The sequence below is a fragment of the Octodon degus genome, unplaced genomic scaffold (assembly GCF_000260255.1).
Source record: "Octodon degus isolate 3935 unplaced genomic scaffold, OctDeg1.0 scaffold00068, whole genome shotgun sequence".
Taxonomy (NCBI): Eukaryota; Metazoa; Chordata; class Mammalia; order Rodentia; family Octodontidae; genus Octodon; species Octodon degus.
In genome coordinates this window covers 6054046-6070334 of record NW_004524644.1, presented here as the reverse complement: position 1 = coordinate 6070334, position 16289 = coordinate 6054046, and the positions used below count along the sequence as shown (strand labels likewise).

Genomic DNA, 16289 nt, shown 5'->3' with positions numbered 1-16289 from the left:
CAAAAGCTAAAATAGGAAAAAATATTTACCTCTTAGCAAATTCGACCGGTATGAGAAACTATTTCCCATTTTGCCAAGTATTAGAAGAAAAAAAGACTGTGATAATCATTGCAGTCTTTTCTGAGAATGACTGGCTGTACTTCTCCACCAGATAAGCCTGAGGTTCAGATTGTTTTTTAACATTTTTTTCCTTTTGTTTTAAAGAGAACACAAAAATAATTGAAAAGATACAGAATTTCACTAAACAAGATGATAGAATTTCAACGATGGTTGCTGTATTGCTTCTTGTTGTCTTCAAATTAGTTATTCAGATTACCAGCTATAAGCTTGCAAAACTGGTCAAAAAACTAAAAATAAAAAGAAGGAAAACATTTAGGCATTAACTGCTCCTTTCAATAAACTAGTACAAATCAGCCGCATAAATATCCAAACTGTTCTCTGTATACACATGTGTATTTTTCCGTTCCTTTTCTATTTCTTTTCTCCTTTCCCTCATCCCATTTGTTCCTTCTCTTTAAGCACTTTCTTTCCCTTTCACCTTCTTTATTGTACCTTTCAGATTTTCTTTATTCTTTCAGCTTCTTTGGGGGATTCAGATTTATACAGCCTGTTTATGTGGAAACCTGAAGCTAAAAACTACAGTGGCAGGACAGTGGTAGAAAGTCCCGGCACATGGAAGAAGCAAAATAAATTTCTTTTAGGGGGAAATATTTTTAATTTAGGCTTCTCAGAATTCCACATATAAATTCAGGCAGATCTGAGCTTATTCAGAAATTATCCAATGCATGAGAAAATAAAGCTCTTGACTGGCAAAAGGGGAACAAGTAAAAGTTTTTGAACCAGTTCTCTCCCAGAGAATAAAAATCATAAAATACAGGATATAAGGCATGTGTTAAAGAGAAAAATAGGTTTTTAATACCTAAGGAAGTTGTTTACTAATTTAAATAAGATTTATTACAATTTTCACCCAAAACATTCATAGTCCATTTTAGTCCATCTCAAAGTCAAGATGTACTTTTTTTGAGGTGGCAGTGGGGTAAAGGGAGACAAGTAGTGAAGCTGGGTAAAAATTATGTGGGTTTTTTTCTTGTTGCTAAACAAATCCAAGAAAAGAAAGTATTTTGGAAATGATTAGAGAGGCTTTCCTTGAAGTTTTCTGAAGGAATGCAGTAATCTTTGGTTGTATTTGAAGGTCTGAACTACTTTTTAAATATATTTCTGTAGTTTTATCTAAAATTGCTAACTTACTGCAAAAGTTCACCCTAGAATCCTTGGTCTTTACTGATTTTTTCACCCATTCCTTACTGACTGCCACCTTAGAGAACTGCCATTAGTAACCCTTTAGAGATCAGCTAGTCATGGTGTGTGAATCCACACTCACAGGGGCCTTTCAGTTGTAATCGCAGATCATCCACTGCTAACTTGTTGTATGTCCAGGAACATATTCATCTTTCATCTTATTTATGCCTTTTTCTCCAAAGTGGTAATATATGTGACTAGGTTGTTGATGTTAGCTGTTTATTTGGAACTAATGAAAAGCTTTGGAATTTGAGGAGTTTGGGCTTTTTAAACTTTTCTACAGGTGATTGTTTAATTGCTTTCTTGAATTTTTTGAGGTAAGCTCTGAAGAAGATTCTGGTTGTAGATATCTATTGTTTGCACTTTTAGTGGTATTTTGTGCTATATTATGCAAATGACTGAAATCAGTAATATCGAAAAGTGAATTCCATTTCCTTTTTTAAAAATTTTTATGCATTGGTACAGGGTCTCACTTTTCAGCTCAGACTCCTAAAGATCCTCCTGTTTTCAGCCTTCCCAGCGCTGGGATTACAGGAATGTCCCACCACACCTGGACTTGATCATGGCAAAGCGCACCCCGGGGGCAGGGCCAGCGCTGCAGGTGGTGCCAGGCATCCCGCAGGGGTCCCTGTGCTTGCCTAAGCAGGAGCTTAGTCCCCTGAGTTATCTCACCAGCTATTTTCATTTCCTTTTAATTCCAATAAAGAATCATGTTTATTTATTGAACAAGGATTTATCTTTCAACATTGAAAGATATCTTTAAGGTTCAGAAGATATCTTTAAGGTTCAGAATTTTATTATTGTTGCTTTTAGTGTACAGCTATAATATAACATGAGTATAATTGAATAGCCCCTATAAGATCACTATAGTTCTTGTTTGTTTGTTTGTTTTCTTGATAGGTGTTTGGGAGGGTGGCTTTTTTGAGGGGTTTGTTTTTCCGAGAGTGGATCTGGCTCTATAGTTCATGTTGGCGTTGAGCTCACTATGTAGTTTAGACTGGCCTCAAACTCATGGTGATCCTCCTGCCTCAGCCTCCTAAGTGCCAGGATTACAGGTGTGTGCTGCCGCATCTGGCTGAAGTTGTTGCTGTTGTGATAAACACTTATTTTAATGTTTTCAAAACCTTTCACTAATACTTTCTATACAATGCTAAATAGTAGTCAGTATGTTTCAAGGGTGACTGTATCCCATTTAATAAACTGCTAGATTAGCAACTCACTTCTAGTGATCATCTTTGTTCCCCGAGAGACTGGGCTTCGATAAATACTTAATATGAATTTTTTAATTATTATGATCATTCCAAATGCCATGTGTTTGAAAAGCTTAATTGATTTCTTTCCCTTTTCTAAAGAAAGATGCCCAGACTGGGGAGATAGCTTCTAAGTGCCTGCCTGGCAAGCACAAGGACCCATGTTTGATCCCTGGAACCACATGCTGTCCCAGCCCTGGAACCGTGGGCATGCCATGCCAGCTACCACAACTGAGCACGGTGGCACACACCAGTAATCCCAGTGCTGGGGGAGCTGAGACAGGAGTATCACTACGAGTCTGAGCTACATAGCAAGACCCTGTACCAAATAAATAAATAATTTTTTTTAAAGGAAAGATCCCCAACCCATTCCTACTTTTAAATGATTAAGGGACCCATAGGATGTAAGGTATTTCTTGGAGAAACTGCTGATTTATAAATGCTCATTAAATAAGACTAGAGGGTCCGGCCGAATAGCTCAATGAATTAAAGCACCTACAAGCAAGCCCAGGGTCTGGGGGTTCTATCCCTGGGCCTGACGTGCTGGCCCTACCTGTGGGATGCACTGAGATGGCAATTGAGACTGGGCATGGTGGCCCGGGGCTGTAATCCCAGCTCTTGGGAGGCTGTTAACAGGCAGAGCACTATGAGTCCAATCTAGTAGTGAGACCTTGAACACCCTGAAGACCCTTCCCTAAAGTACAAAAATAAATAAATAAATAAGACTGGAGATAATGGGAGTGCTTTAATATGCCCCTTTGTATTTTTTTTTTTGTATTGGAAAGAAATATAGTTATGAGACCAGTAAATTAAAATTTTTCCTGGAGCTAAAAGTGTATTTTTCCAGTTAATGGGCTTCATGAAATAAAAAACAAGATAGGCAGAGAGTACAATAAAATATTACAAAGAATAGACCTTAAGAATTTCTTACAATTCTGTCTATCATTTGTTGCAAAATGATTATTGTTAAATGTTTTCAAATTAATTTGAGTTTCTAAAACTATTTCTATTGACCCAATAAAACTACATTAATTTTTTATCAGTTCTATACAGGGCAGTCTTTGTTTTTGTTTTGTTTTTGTTATGTGTTCAGGCTGATCTTGAACTCACTGTGTAGCCCAAGCAGCCCTCAAACTCACAGTGAACTTCCTGCCTCAGCCTCATGAGTGCTGGGATTACAGGCGTGCACCAAACACCCAGTTTAGGGAAGTTTTCCTATATATGTTAAATAGCTGTGAACTGGCTTTATTCATTTTTCATTTTATTTTTATCAAGGGAAAATATAGAGTTTTGAAGTCATATATACCCCAAGAACTATAATGAAAAGTAATTTTCTTGATAGTACATATTTAGAGGAAGATTATCTTTATAAAAATTAAAATCCCATAAGTTAAAAATGTTATATTTATCTGTATTAGATTTTTCAGTATGGTAAAGACTTACTAAGTAGCAGTAAGCAACAGAACAAAAAGGTTTGGAAAAAAATATATTTGTAGTGTAAAGGACAGACTGAGGGCTCACAGCTATGGTATTCAGAGTTATTACAAAGGGACAAGTAAACAAATCCTAAGAGAAAAAGTGGCAGAGAAGATGAAGAAGAAAATCCATATAGCTTACCATCGAAAGAAAAATGTGCATACACTCCCTAGTACAGTCAGGAAAACACAAACAGTGAAGTGAAGTTATATTGTCATCAGCCTAGTAAAAGAAGGAACTTTTTGAAAGGAGCTCAGTGGAATTTTGTAAGATATTGAGGGAGAAGAGTAGATAGCATGATTTTAATTTTTATGAGATAAAGCTGTTTGGAAACCTATGAATCAGGCTGGGAGTTAGCTCAACAGCGTAAGTGCCTGCCTGGCAAGTGCAATGTCCTGAGTTCGATCCCCAGTACAAAAAAAAACCCTATTAATCGATGTGTTTCTACTGTGTGTGTATCAGTATGCATGTGTATATGTGTGTGTATGATTATTCTATGAGCATGCAAGAAAATAATTCAGAAATGATTATTAGTGAGTTATGTGGCATTTCTCAGTAGGTGAGAACAGATAGGCAAGCAATAAAGAAAAAAAAACAGATCATATAAACATGAGGAACAAAGCAATCTTTAAGGATATAGAGATTGTAATATTGTCACATGACTATATTAGGTAGCATGACTTTGATTAGAAGCCAAGATACAGGCTCAGTCCCACCCCTGCTACTATATGCCCACAACCTAAATTAAATGTTGAATCTTAAGTCTTTCTGGGTATGCCTGTTCTTTAAAATAGAGATAATAAAAACAACTTTGCAGCCCAGGGAGATGGCTCAGTGTGGCAAGCGCACGGGCCTGAGTTTAATTCCCAGTTCCACAAAAAAAAAAAAATTTAAAAAAACAACTTTGCAGAACTGCAGTGAAGACCAAATGAGAAAATACATGTGAAAGTTACTGGTATTAGCAGCTGTTCTGTAGTAGAGCTTCAACACATCTCTTATCTCCCTCCTTTCCTTTAGAAAACATATAACTTAAACAGCATAATCATTCACTTCTAGATTATGCATGTCAATCCAAGAAGCTAACCAGTTAAGAGCAGAAAAAACACAACTGGAGAAGCAGACCATAGACCTACAAGCGAAGTGCAGTGGATTAGAAAATGAGAAATATGAGGCTATTTTAAGAGCTCGAGATAGCATGCAACTGCTAGAAGAAGCTCACCTTCAAAAAAATCAGGTAAGAAAAATAATGAATATGTTTATAAGTAATGAAGTGCTGTGCATTTTCCCTGTGACCTAAAAAAGCATCAGCAGCTTCAAAGTAAATGTATGAAAATAAAATTTCCATGCACAATGTCTTCCTATTTCACTGTATCTATTGTACATTTGGTTCTTATTTATACTTGCAGTTTCTCATGTTAGAGAGACAGTATGATACTTACACATATGTCAGATTTACTCACTAGCATGGTCTCACAGTCTATTTATTTAGCTATAAATGTCTCAATTTTCTCCTTGTTTATGGATGAGTAATATTCCATTATATTAAAAAGAAATGCATCTTTTGTATCCACTCATGGGTTTCCAGGATTTAGCTACCGCAAACTGTGCCGCTGTAGACGTGGCTGCTCATGCATCGCTGTAGCATGATGCTTTTAATCCTTCCATGAAGGAGGGGAATAGCTGAGTCGAATGGAACTTCTCGTCCTAGTTTTTGGAAGAATCTCCACACTTAGTTTCACAGTGGTTGTGATAGAAGAAGAAAAACTGGTCTCAGGTGGGTGACCTCAAGATGATACAGGGAACCTCCAAATGACGTAGGGGGAAATGATCTTCAGACCTGACCTGCACGAGTTTGTGTTCTCTAAAATCAAAGAATGAATTTTAAGAACAAACGGAGGTTATGAGCAGAATATATTTACTGAGGGAAAGAAAGCTCCTGTCTGAGCGAGGGACAGGAGGGGGGCCTGAGTGGGTTGTTCCCTGGGAAGCTGTCTCTTCCAGGGATTTCTATAGTGTAAAACCATGCGGGGCTAAGGTGGAGAAAGGGGGAACTTGCTTGGGTGGATGTGGGGTGGGACAAAACTATGGCCAACCAATGAGATTACAAGCACCATTACTCAGGTGAAGTTGATTAAGTCCAGGACCAAATGGGGAAGCCAGTCACCTAGCAAGGGGGAAAGAAGGTAAAGCAGGGCCTTATCTGGTAGCCATCAGATAAGGATCCTTTCTGGCTTTCTCAGGGTAATGATCAATCTGGGATGCTAATCTTTAGGTAGCTTAGCATGTGTTTAATCTCTAGCTCACAGCAGGAGCATCAGGAGGTCCCATAGTTGTGAGGCATCTGTCTTCTGTGTTGTCTCCTTGGAGGGCCTGAACCTGTCTGACCGCGTATATTTCTATCTAATTTGACGGCCTGCAACAGTTACACTAGTCCACATTACCACTAGTAGTGGAGAGGGGTTCCTTTTTCCCCACAGCCCCACCAGCATTTGTTGTTGATTATTTTCTTGAAAATAGCTGTTCTTTCTGTGGTGAGATAGAACTTCAGTGTTGCTTTAGTTTGCATCTTTTGAATGATCAGTGATGTTTGAACATTTTTTCATACATTTATTTTCCACTTGTACGACTTCCTAGAAGTGTCTATTCATGTCAGATGGTCATTTTTAGATCAGATCTTTGAATTTAGGGATGTGATTTCATTTCTTTATATGTGCTAGATATTAGTCCTTTGAGAAACAGTTGACAAAAAAATTTTACCCCTCTGTGGGTTGTATTTTCATTATGTTGGTGGTTTCTTTTGCTGTGCAAAAGCTTTTTAATGGGATGCGACCCCAGTTGTTGAGTCTGTGACATTTCCTGTGTAGTTGGGGTTTTATTCATAAAGATTTTGCCTATGCCTTGGTCTTTACAAGTTCTATCCTGACTTCCAGCAGAAATAATGTTTCTGTTTATTACTTAAGCCTTGGATCTATTTTGACTTCATTTTAGTGCATGGCAATAGGCTAGAGTCTAGTTGTAGTCTTTGTATGTGGAAAGCCAATTTTTCCAGAACCATTTATTAACTGCAGAGCTCTCTCTTCCATTAAATGTGTTTGACACCTTTCTCAGAGATAAGGTGGGTGACTGTTTGGAGTTGTTTCTGCATCTTCTGTTCTTTTCCATTGATCCTGAGGTCTACTTTTTTTTTTTTTTTTTACCAAAACCATACTGATTTTATCACGGTTGCTCTGTAGTATAAAGTCAGGCATTGCAATGCCTTTGTTAGCCAGAACTGGTTTTGCTCTTCTAGGTTTCTTCTTGTTTCAAATGAATTTCAGTAATATTTTCTCTAGTTCTGCAAGGTATGCCAGTGGTATGTTGGATGGGAATCCACTAAATGTGTATGGCAGTTTTGGGAGTAGGACTATTTCACTGTGTTGGTCCTTCCTACCCAAGAGCAAGGGATATCTTTCTCTTTTCCTTTTTTTTTTCCGGAACCGGGGATTGAACTCAGGCCCTTGTGCTTGTCAGTTATTCCACTGAGCCACCTTCCTGGTCCTCTCTTTTCTTTTCTTTTTTTCTTTTTCTTTCTTTCTTTCTTTCTTTCTTTCTTTCTTTCTTTCTTTCTTTCTTTCAATTTTTCTGATATCCTCTTCAGTCTCTTTTTTCAGAGCACTGTAGTTTTTAGTGTAGAGATCATTTACTTCATTTATTAGATTGATTCCTAAGTAAAAATGATTCCATTGTGAAAGCTATTATTTTCTACTTTCTCCTTCAGTGAGTTTGTTATTTGTGTACAGGAAGGCTATTGATCTTTGAGTTTTGAATCTGTATCCAGCTACACTACTGAATCTGGTTATTAAGTCTTTAAGACTTTTGGTGGAGTTTTTGTGGTCTTTGATGTAGAATATCATTTACAAATATTAATTTAACTTCTTTCCTATCTTTATTCCTTCTTTCTCTGTTTCATACCTAATTGCTCTAGGTAATGTTTTCAGAACTTTATTGAATAGAAGTGGTGATAGTAGACACTCATATCTTGTTTCTGATCTTACAATGAAAACTTTCAGTTTTTGACCTTTTAGTATGATATTTGCTATTAGTTTGTCATAGATGGCTTTTATCAGATTGAGATAGGGTTTTCTAACACTTCATGAATGGGTGTTGGAATTTGTTAAATGCTTTTTCTATACATATTGAAGTGATCATATGTTTTCTGTCCTGAGCTCTGTTAATATTACATTTACTATTTGCATATTTAGAACCTTTTCTACATCTCTGCAATGAATCCTGCTTGGTCATAGTTTATAATCTTGTTTTGCTGCATTCTGTTTGCCAGTGTCATACTGAAGATTTTTGCATCCCTGTTCATTGGGGAGATTGCCTGTAGTTTTTCTTTTGTTGGATCCTTCTCTAGTCTTGGTACAGGATAATACTTACTTCCTGGAATGAGTTTGGGAGTTTTGCTTCCCTTTCAAATTTATTAGAGAGTTTGAGGACTAATGGCATTCGATCTTCTCTAATTTTCTTGTAGAATTTGACTGAATCTGGAAGAATATGGGCCTTTTTTTTTTTGGTATGTTTATAATTATATTCTCAATTTCATTGACTGATATTGGTTTATTCAGAATTTCTATATTTTGATTCAGCTTTGATAGTGCATATCCATCTAGGAATCTTCCCAATTCTTCAGTTTTCCATCTTATTAGATTCCCTAAGCAGGTATTGATCATCTTCTGGTTTTCTGCAGAACCTCTTGTGATTTTACCCTTCACATTTGTAATTTCATAAATTTGAGTCTTTTCTTTCCTTTTTTTAATGAGATTGGCTAAGGGTTTATCAATTTTATTTAATCTTTCAAAGAATCAGCAGGGTTCATTGATTCTTTGTATTGTTTTTTTACTCTCAATTGCATTAATTTCCACTCTAATCTTTAAAATTTCTTCCCTCATATGAGCTTTAGACTTGAATTTTTCTAGAAGTTTTGAGTAAGTTCTTTATTTGAGTTCATTCTATTTTCCAATATGCAAATTTACTTCTATAAACTTTCCTGTGTGGACTATTTTCACTGTGTCTCATAAATCCCAGTATGTTGTACCAGCATAACCATTTAGTTGTGGATACTATTATTTAGTAATAGATACTGTTTAATTTCTTTTTTAATTTAATCTGTGACCCACTGGTTGTTCAGTAGGGTGTTATATAATTTTTGTGTGTTTATGAAGTTTTTGTGGTTTCTTTCCAATTGCACTATAGTCAGATAATATGAAGGGAATAATTTCAATTGCATTAAATTTGCTTAAGCTATTATGTGATCTGTTTTGTAGAACATGCCATGTGCAGCTAAGAAGAATGTGTATTCTGTTGTGTAAGAAGAATGTGTATTCTGTTGGTTCACTAGTCCTTTAGTTCACAGGTTTGGTTTAGTTCTGCTACTTCATTGATTTTTTTTGTCTAGTTGATCACGATAGAGGGGTGTTAGAGTCCCCATTACAATTGTGTTAGTGTTTATGTGATTTTTTTAAATCGTTTTCAAACAGTTGTCCCTCAAAGGACTTATATCCTAGAACATATAAAGAATTGAAACAAAAAAAAAAAGAATTGAAACAAATCAGACCCACCTCAAATTCAAAGTTCCAATCCAAAAATGTGATCTGAGATGAATACATACTTCTCAGATGAATAAATACAAATGGCAAAGAAATATATGAAAAAGTTAAACATCATTGCTCATTTAAGAGGTGAAAATTAAAACAACACTGAGATTGTATCTCACTCCAAAAGAATGGCTGTCATCAAGAAAATAATTGAAGGCTGGGGAAATAGCACAGCAGTCTAAGCACCTGCCTGCAAAGGGCAAGGACCAGGTTAAATCCCTAGTACCGCATGCCATGCTGGCCCCAGAAGCCAGGGTGAGCCATGCAGGCCACCAAAACCAGGTGTGGTGGTGCATGCTTGTAATCTCAGGGCAGGCTGAGACAGGAAGATCACTATGAATCTGAGCTGCGTAGCAAGACCTTGTGCCAAATAAATAAAAAATTTTCAAAAAAGAAAGCAACTGATAACAAATGCTGGCAAGAATGTGGGGGGGGGGAACCCTTCTCTACTATTGGAGTGTAGACTGGTACCACCACAGTGGAAATTTCTAAGGGTTAGAAGTCCAAGTCAACCCATCTCTTCCACTACTGAGTATTTTCCCAGAAGAATTTAAAACATGTCACAGTGACATATGCATGCCCATGTTTATAGCAACATAATTGGTAATAGCTCAATCTTAGAAACCACCCAAATGCCCATTAACTGAGGAATGGATAAAAAAGATGTGATATTTTATACAGTGAAATACTACTCAGTGACAAATAAAAATAAACTTGAAACATTTATAGAAACATGGATACAACTGGAGACCATACTCTTAAGTGAAATAAACCAGATCCACATGTATAGACATGGTTTGATCTCACTAGTGTGGAAATCTGAAAGAATAAAGAAGATCCAAGAGGTACAGTGGATATTGTAAATAGGGAAGAAACTGATCAAAAGGAAAACAGATTGGAAAAAGGAAAGGAAGGAAGGATGAAGGGATATATATAACAGTTAAGGTGGTTATACAGTTCATTTGTCTTGGTTCATTGAAGGGAAAGTCGTGTGCTAGTAATTTTCTGAACAATGTTTCCTGTCTGTATCTTGTACTCTGAACAATTATCGTGATTATCACATTATACAATGTGTTGATTATTATTACTGTCCTACTAGCCCATTTTAAAACTCTGTTTTATTGTTATTTCTTGCTTTTTTCTGTTTAAAATAAATAAAAATAAAAGTACAGTTGACACAGCAAAGCATTTTTAAAAGAGCTGTTGTAGAAGGGAGAACAACTGATTAGTTGGCATGCCATCCTGGCGGAAGTGGCACAGCGGCCAGCAACAGTACCATCAAGCATAGCTTAGAAATTGACAAACTATGGCAACTATTAATTTGGCCTCTTTAACTATCAGTGCAAGATCTACCATAATATAACAAAATCCAGCATAAAGCAGGAATTTTTTATGCTAAGAGTTTCCTCTAGGCAGTGATTTTACCCTGTGATGAAGAAATTTTGGAGGGATAAGGAACAAAGCAGATCAATAAATAAAAAGAAATGTAGTATAAGCAAGCCTGGAGGACAAAGGATGATCACATGAGCTTGGAAAACTAGAGAAGAGGGCAGGTCAGAAAGAGTGAAGGAGTAAACAAGAGTTTACCAAAGTGAACCAGGAAGGTTAGTGGCAGTGTTCACTGACATGAAAATATAAAATCAAGAGAAATAGTTGGGGAAAGGGAATAGGAAAATGGATAGGAGAAAACAAAAATAAAGGTTAAAACCTCAACAAATTTAAAAAAAAAATGGAAAGAACAAAATAAAGGAAAAAAAAAAACTTCCTCTTGTATCTGCAGTTCTGTGGTCGTGTCCAAGGCAGAGAGCCCAAGAAGCGCCGGGTAATCCTGCCAAGCCTGCAGTAGGAGTGCTGGTAGTGGGGCTGATCTTAGCCTCCAGAGGCAGAGGGCTAGGGCCAGTCTTCAGCCAGTGACTGTATGTCCTGGGCAGCCCATCCTCTGCTTACCCTTCTCCCCATTGCTATGGCTCCCTCAGACAGAGATGGGCTGAGGCTGCTCCCAGGCCTGTGTATAGTTGGCTCCTCCTGGCCTGTGCACAGCCTCCTGGTTTCCACTCCCACTCACGTATCTCTGTCCCTTGAGCAGTGTGTTGTAGGACAGTGTAGGGTGAGGTGCAGTCAGCAGGCCCTGTCCTGCCAGTGCCATCCAGAGTTTGATCTTGCTTCCAGTGGGGCAGCGCCAGCCCTCTGTTTGTGGGATGTGGCACAAGGCTGCTTACCCTGTGTCCATCCTGGTGGTATCTCCAGGAGGATCTTGACTTTCACCAGAGTGCTGCACCACTGCTGCCTTGGCTGACTCACTGCTTCTGCCAACACTGCTTGTTGTAGGACTGGGTGGGGTAGGGTAGTGTGAGCTGACTGCCCCTGCTGCTGCCGCCACAGAACAGCCCAGGGCTGCTTGGTCCCACTTCTATCTCCCTTCCCAGGAGTACCATGCAAAATCTTTCACTCACCCACCAGCGCAGCACAGGGTTGCTTAAATTTCCCTCGCACCAAAATTTAAATCCAACTGTGGTATCACATGCCTGAAATCCCAAAACTGGGGAAGCTGATCCAGGAAGATTGCTGTGAGTTTCAGGCCAGCCTGGGCTACAAGGTGAGTTCAAGGTCAGGCTGGAATAAGTAGTAAGACCCTGTGTCAAAAAAAATTTTTGTTTAAAATGAAAGCATCTTGTCATCATGTGGGCTGGGCATGCAGCTCAGTGGTAGAATGCTTTCCTGAGATGCAGAAAGCCCTACATTTGATTCCCAGCACCACAAAAGATACAAGCATGTATACAAGACTTAATATGCTTGGGAATTATTCTATACCCATTAGCTAGAAATAGTAAGTATGGTTTGTGTCTACTAGTCCCCCCAAAGCCTCGTGTACTCATAGGGCAGGGACTTCTAGAGTTTGAGATTAACTCAGGATCCACTGGGATTATGGATCTTAGTACTGCTGAGATTGTGGGTGTGAATACTGCTCCCAGCCTGGGGCAGAGAGCCTGAATGCAATTTAAGAGAGACAGACTTCCTGTCTGTTGCCATTGTTGCTGCTACCGTTCCATTTTGCTCTTGCCCTTTGTCACCGCCATAAAAGGTTGATCTCTGCCATGTGCCACTCTGCCTTGGAGCCACCTGAGTATGGACTGAAACCTCCAGTAACTGTGAGCTAAATAAACCTTTCCTTCCTTCATTTTGGGTGTCGGGTATTTGTCCCAGCAATGAGAGAAGAGTAACTGAGACAATAAAGAGTAAAATTGCCTATCTGCCATCTGGAGCCTAGTTGTACAGGCATTCTTAACATCAGGTCACTAGAAAAAAGATCCTGGGTAGTATATGATAGAGACTGTAGTTGAGACAGATTCTCTGTCCCCTGAAATTCTCACTCTGAAGTTCTTTTTTTTATTTATTTATTTTTTAATTATTTATTTATTTGGTACAGGGTCTCACTGCGCAACTCAGACTTACAGTGATTCTCCTGTCTCAGCCTCCCCACCCAGCACTGGGATTATAGATGTGCACACCAAGGCCAGCACAGTTCGCCCAGGGTTCCAGGGCCAGCACAGCATGTGGTACCGGGGATGGAACCCAGGTCCTTGCGCTTGCCAGGCAGGTTCTTAGATTCCTGAGTTATCTCCCTGGCCCTCTCTAAAATTCTAAGTGGACAAATCAATGGCTACACTATTAAGCTCCATCATATCATTACTTAATTGCTGGATGGGTCCCATCTACAGTTACTTGTTCACAGATTCTCTTAGCCAATCATACAAGCAGGAAGTGCAGTCTAGCAGTCTGTTTGCTCACTTTTTAATTGGATTCATTATTTTGTGGGAGATAACTTAAGATCTTTATATGATCTACATGTTAGAGCAGTCATTTATTAAAAGAATAACTAGCAAAATTTTCTCACATCAATGTGTTCTATCTTTACTGTGTTTCCTTCATCATGCCAAAACTTCTTAATTTGATACAGACCCATTTGTTGACTCTTAATACTATGGCCCGTACTTTAGGAGACCTGTTGGGGATGTTTTTGTCTGTTCCTGTGGCTTCAAATAATTCCCTAATACTGTCTTTGAGCAGTTTCTGGTTTTATATCTAGATTTTAGATTGATTTTGGTTTGACTTTAGTGTGGGGTGAGATATGGTTTCAGTTTTCTGCATGTTTTCCCAGCACCATTTGTTTGACTCTTTTCTCCAACACATGGTTTTGGCCCTTTGTCAAAAACAGGTTGTCTGTAGGTGCTTGAGCCTGTTTCTGTGTTCTGTGCTGTTACACTGGTCTACACTCCTGTTTGAATGCCAGCACTAATGTTTTCCTTTTTATTCCAGTGGCTTTATAGTACATCTCAAAGTTCACATTATAGTGATGTCTCCAGCATTGCTGTTTTTATTCAGGATTGCTTTCTTTACTCTGGGTATTTTCTGGCTCCCAATGAAATTAATATTGCTTTTTATACTTCTTTGCAAAATGTTTTTGATTCCATTGAATCTATCAGTTGCCATTGGTAGTATGGCTATTTTAACAACATTCAGCCAATGCAAGAACAAGGAATGATTTCCATTTGCTAAAGTTGTCTTCAGTTTCTTTAAAATTCTGCAATTATTAGCATAGAGTCTTTCACTTCCACGGTTAGGTTGATTCCTAAATATTTTTATTTTCTTGAAGTTATTGTAAAGGATGTTGTTTTCCTGATTTCTTTCTTCATGGATTCATAATTAGTGGACAGTAATGCAGTAGATTGTTGTATATTGGTTTTTCTATCCAGCCACTTTGCTGAATTTATTTATCAAATATAAAAAAGATTTCTGGTGAAGAATCATTGTCTGAAAATAGGGATAATTTGAATTCTTCCTGTACGATTTATATTCCTTTTAGTTTTGTCTTACCTAATTTCTCTGACTGAAGTTTCAAAAATCTATATTGATTTGTTTTGTTTTGTTTTGTTTCGGTACTGAGGATTGAATTTGAGACCTTGCACTTGCCAGGCCGGTGACTAGATCTGCAGTCTTCAAAATTATATTGAATAAAAATGGTGAAAATAAGATCCTTGTCTTATTCCAGACTTCAGAGGGGTTCTTTGTTTTTGCCATTTCAGTGTGATCTGGGCTTTTTGGTTTGTCATACTGGCTTTTATCATTTTGTTATGAGTTCTTTTGTGTCTGTAGGATTTTCTCATAAAAGGATATTAGATTTTGTCAAAAGCTTTCTTATATCTGTTGAGATAATGATGTGATTTTTACATGTGATTCTATTCATGTGGTATATTACATTTATTCATTTATGTGTGTTGAACCATCCTTGTCTCTCTCGGATAAAACTAGCACTGTCATTGTGTATAATCTTTGTAATATGATGTTAAATTTCTGTTAGGATCTTAGGAAGATTTTTGCATCTGTGTTCTCAAGGATATTAGTCTGAAGTCTTCCCTTTTTTGTTGATTTCCTCACATGGTTTTAATATTGGCTTTACAAAAGGAATTTTAGTGCTGGGGATATAGGTCAGCAGTATAAGCACCTGCCTGGCAAGTGCAAGGACCCATGTTTGATCCCCAGTACCACATTTTGTGCTGGTAGATAGGAAGACCCTATACCAAATAAATAAATAAACAAACAAACAAATAAAAGAAGAAGAATTTTAGAAGATGCCCTGTCTTTCTGTTGTGTGGAATATTTTGAGGCGTATTCATGTTAGTTTTTAAAGCTGTTAGAATTCAGTTATAAATCCATCTGGTGCTGAACTTCTAGAAAACTGGATTTTGTGTATTTTCATGCTTCAACTTAGGTGTGTGTCTAGCAAATTATCTATTTTTTCTGATTCTCCAATTTGTTATCATATATCTTTTTGTGTGTGTGGCCAGCTCAGCCCACCCTGGGGTCAGGGCTGGTGTGGCATGTCATGCTGGGGATCAAAGCATGGTCCCTGCACTTGCCTAAGCAGGCACTTGAGGCCACTCAGTTCTCTCACTGACCCCTGTTATACATTATAGAAGTAGTTTCTAATGATCCTCTAAATTTCAGTGGTATCTGTTGTATTTTTGGTGTTTTCATTCCTAATTTTGTTAATTTGAGTCTTCTGTTTTTCTTTTAGTAAAGTTAGCTAAGGTCTTATCTTTTTTATCTTTCCAAAGAACCAACTCTTGGCTAGAGAGGTAGCTCAGTGGCATAAGAGCTTGCCTTACAAGCACAAGGTCCAGAGTTCAATCCCCGGTACCAAAACAAACAAACAAAAAAGCCTTGACAAAAAACCAATTCTTTGATGAATTTAGCTTTTTCACTATACTTTCAGTTTCAGTTTTATTAATTTCCATTCTGGATTTTATTGTTTTCTTCTGCTGGTTTTGGGTTTGGCCTTGCTCTTGTAGAACCTTGAGGTGTATCATTAGGTTGATCTTGCTCTGTGTTTCTAATATAAGTGACTGTAAACATCCCTCTTACGCCTGCTTTTATTGTGTCCCATAGATTCTAATATGTACTGTTTCCACTAGCATTCAAGTGTAGGAATTTTTAAATTTCTCTTCTCAATTCTTTTCATTTCCCCTTCCCATCTTCTCCTTCTGTGTCTTGCATACCTTTGTGATATGATAGGATACATGAGATTATTTCAGTTTTTTCTTTTTATTTAAAGTTGCTAGGTTATATT

The 16289-nt window shown here is 37.7% G+C and overlaps 1 protein-coding gene across 2 annotated transcripts in view; it reads left to right on the top strand.

Moving 5' to 3' along the window:
* Window positions 1-16289, top strand: part of Sclt1 (sodium channel and clathrin linker 1) — a 262327-nt gene that overhangs the window by 167179 nt on the left and 78859 nt on the right. For both annotated transcript variants that reach the window (XM_023719509.1, XM_023719507.1), the window contains one exon: window positions 5082-5259. In XM_023719509.1, the coding sequence (XP_023575277.1) occupies window positions 5082-5259 (178 nt within the window). The remainder of the gene's footprint in view (window positions 1-5081; window positions 5260-16289) is intronic.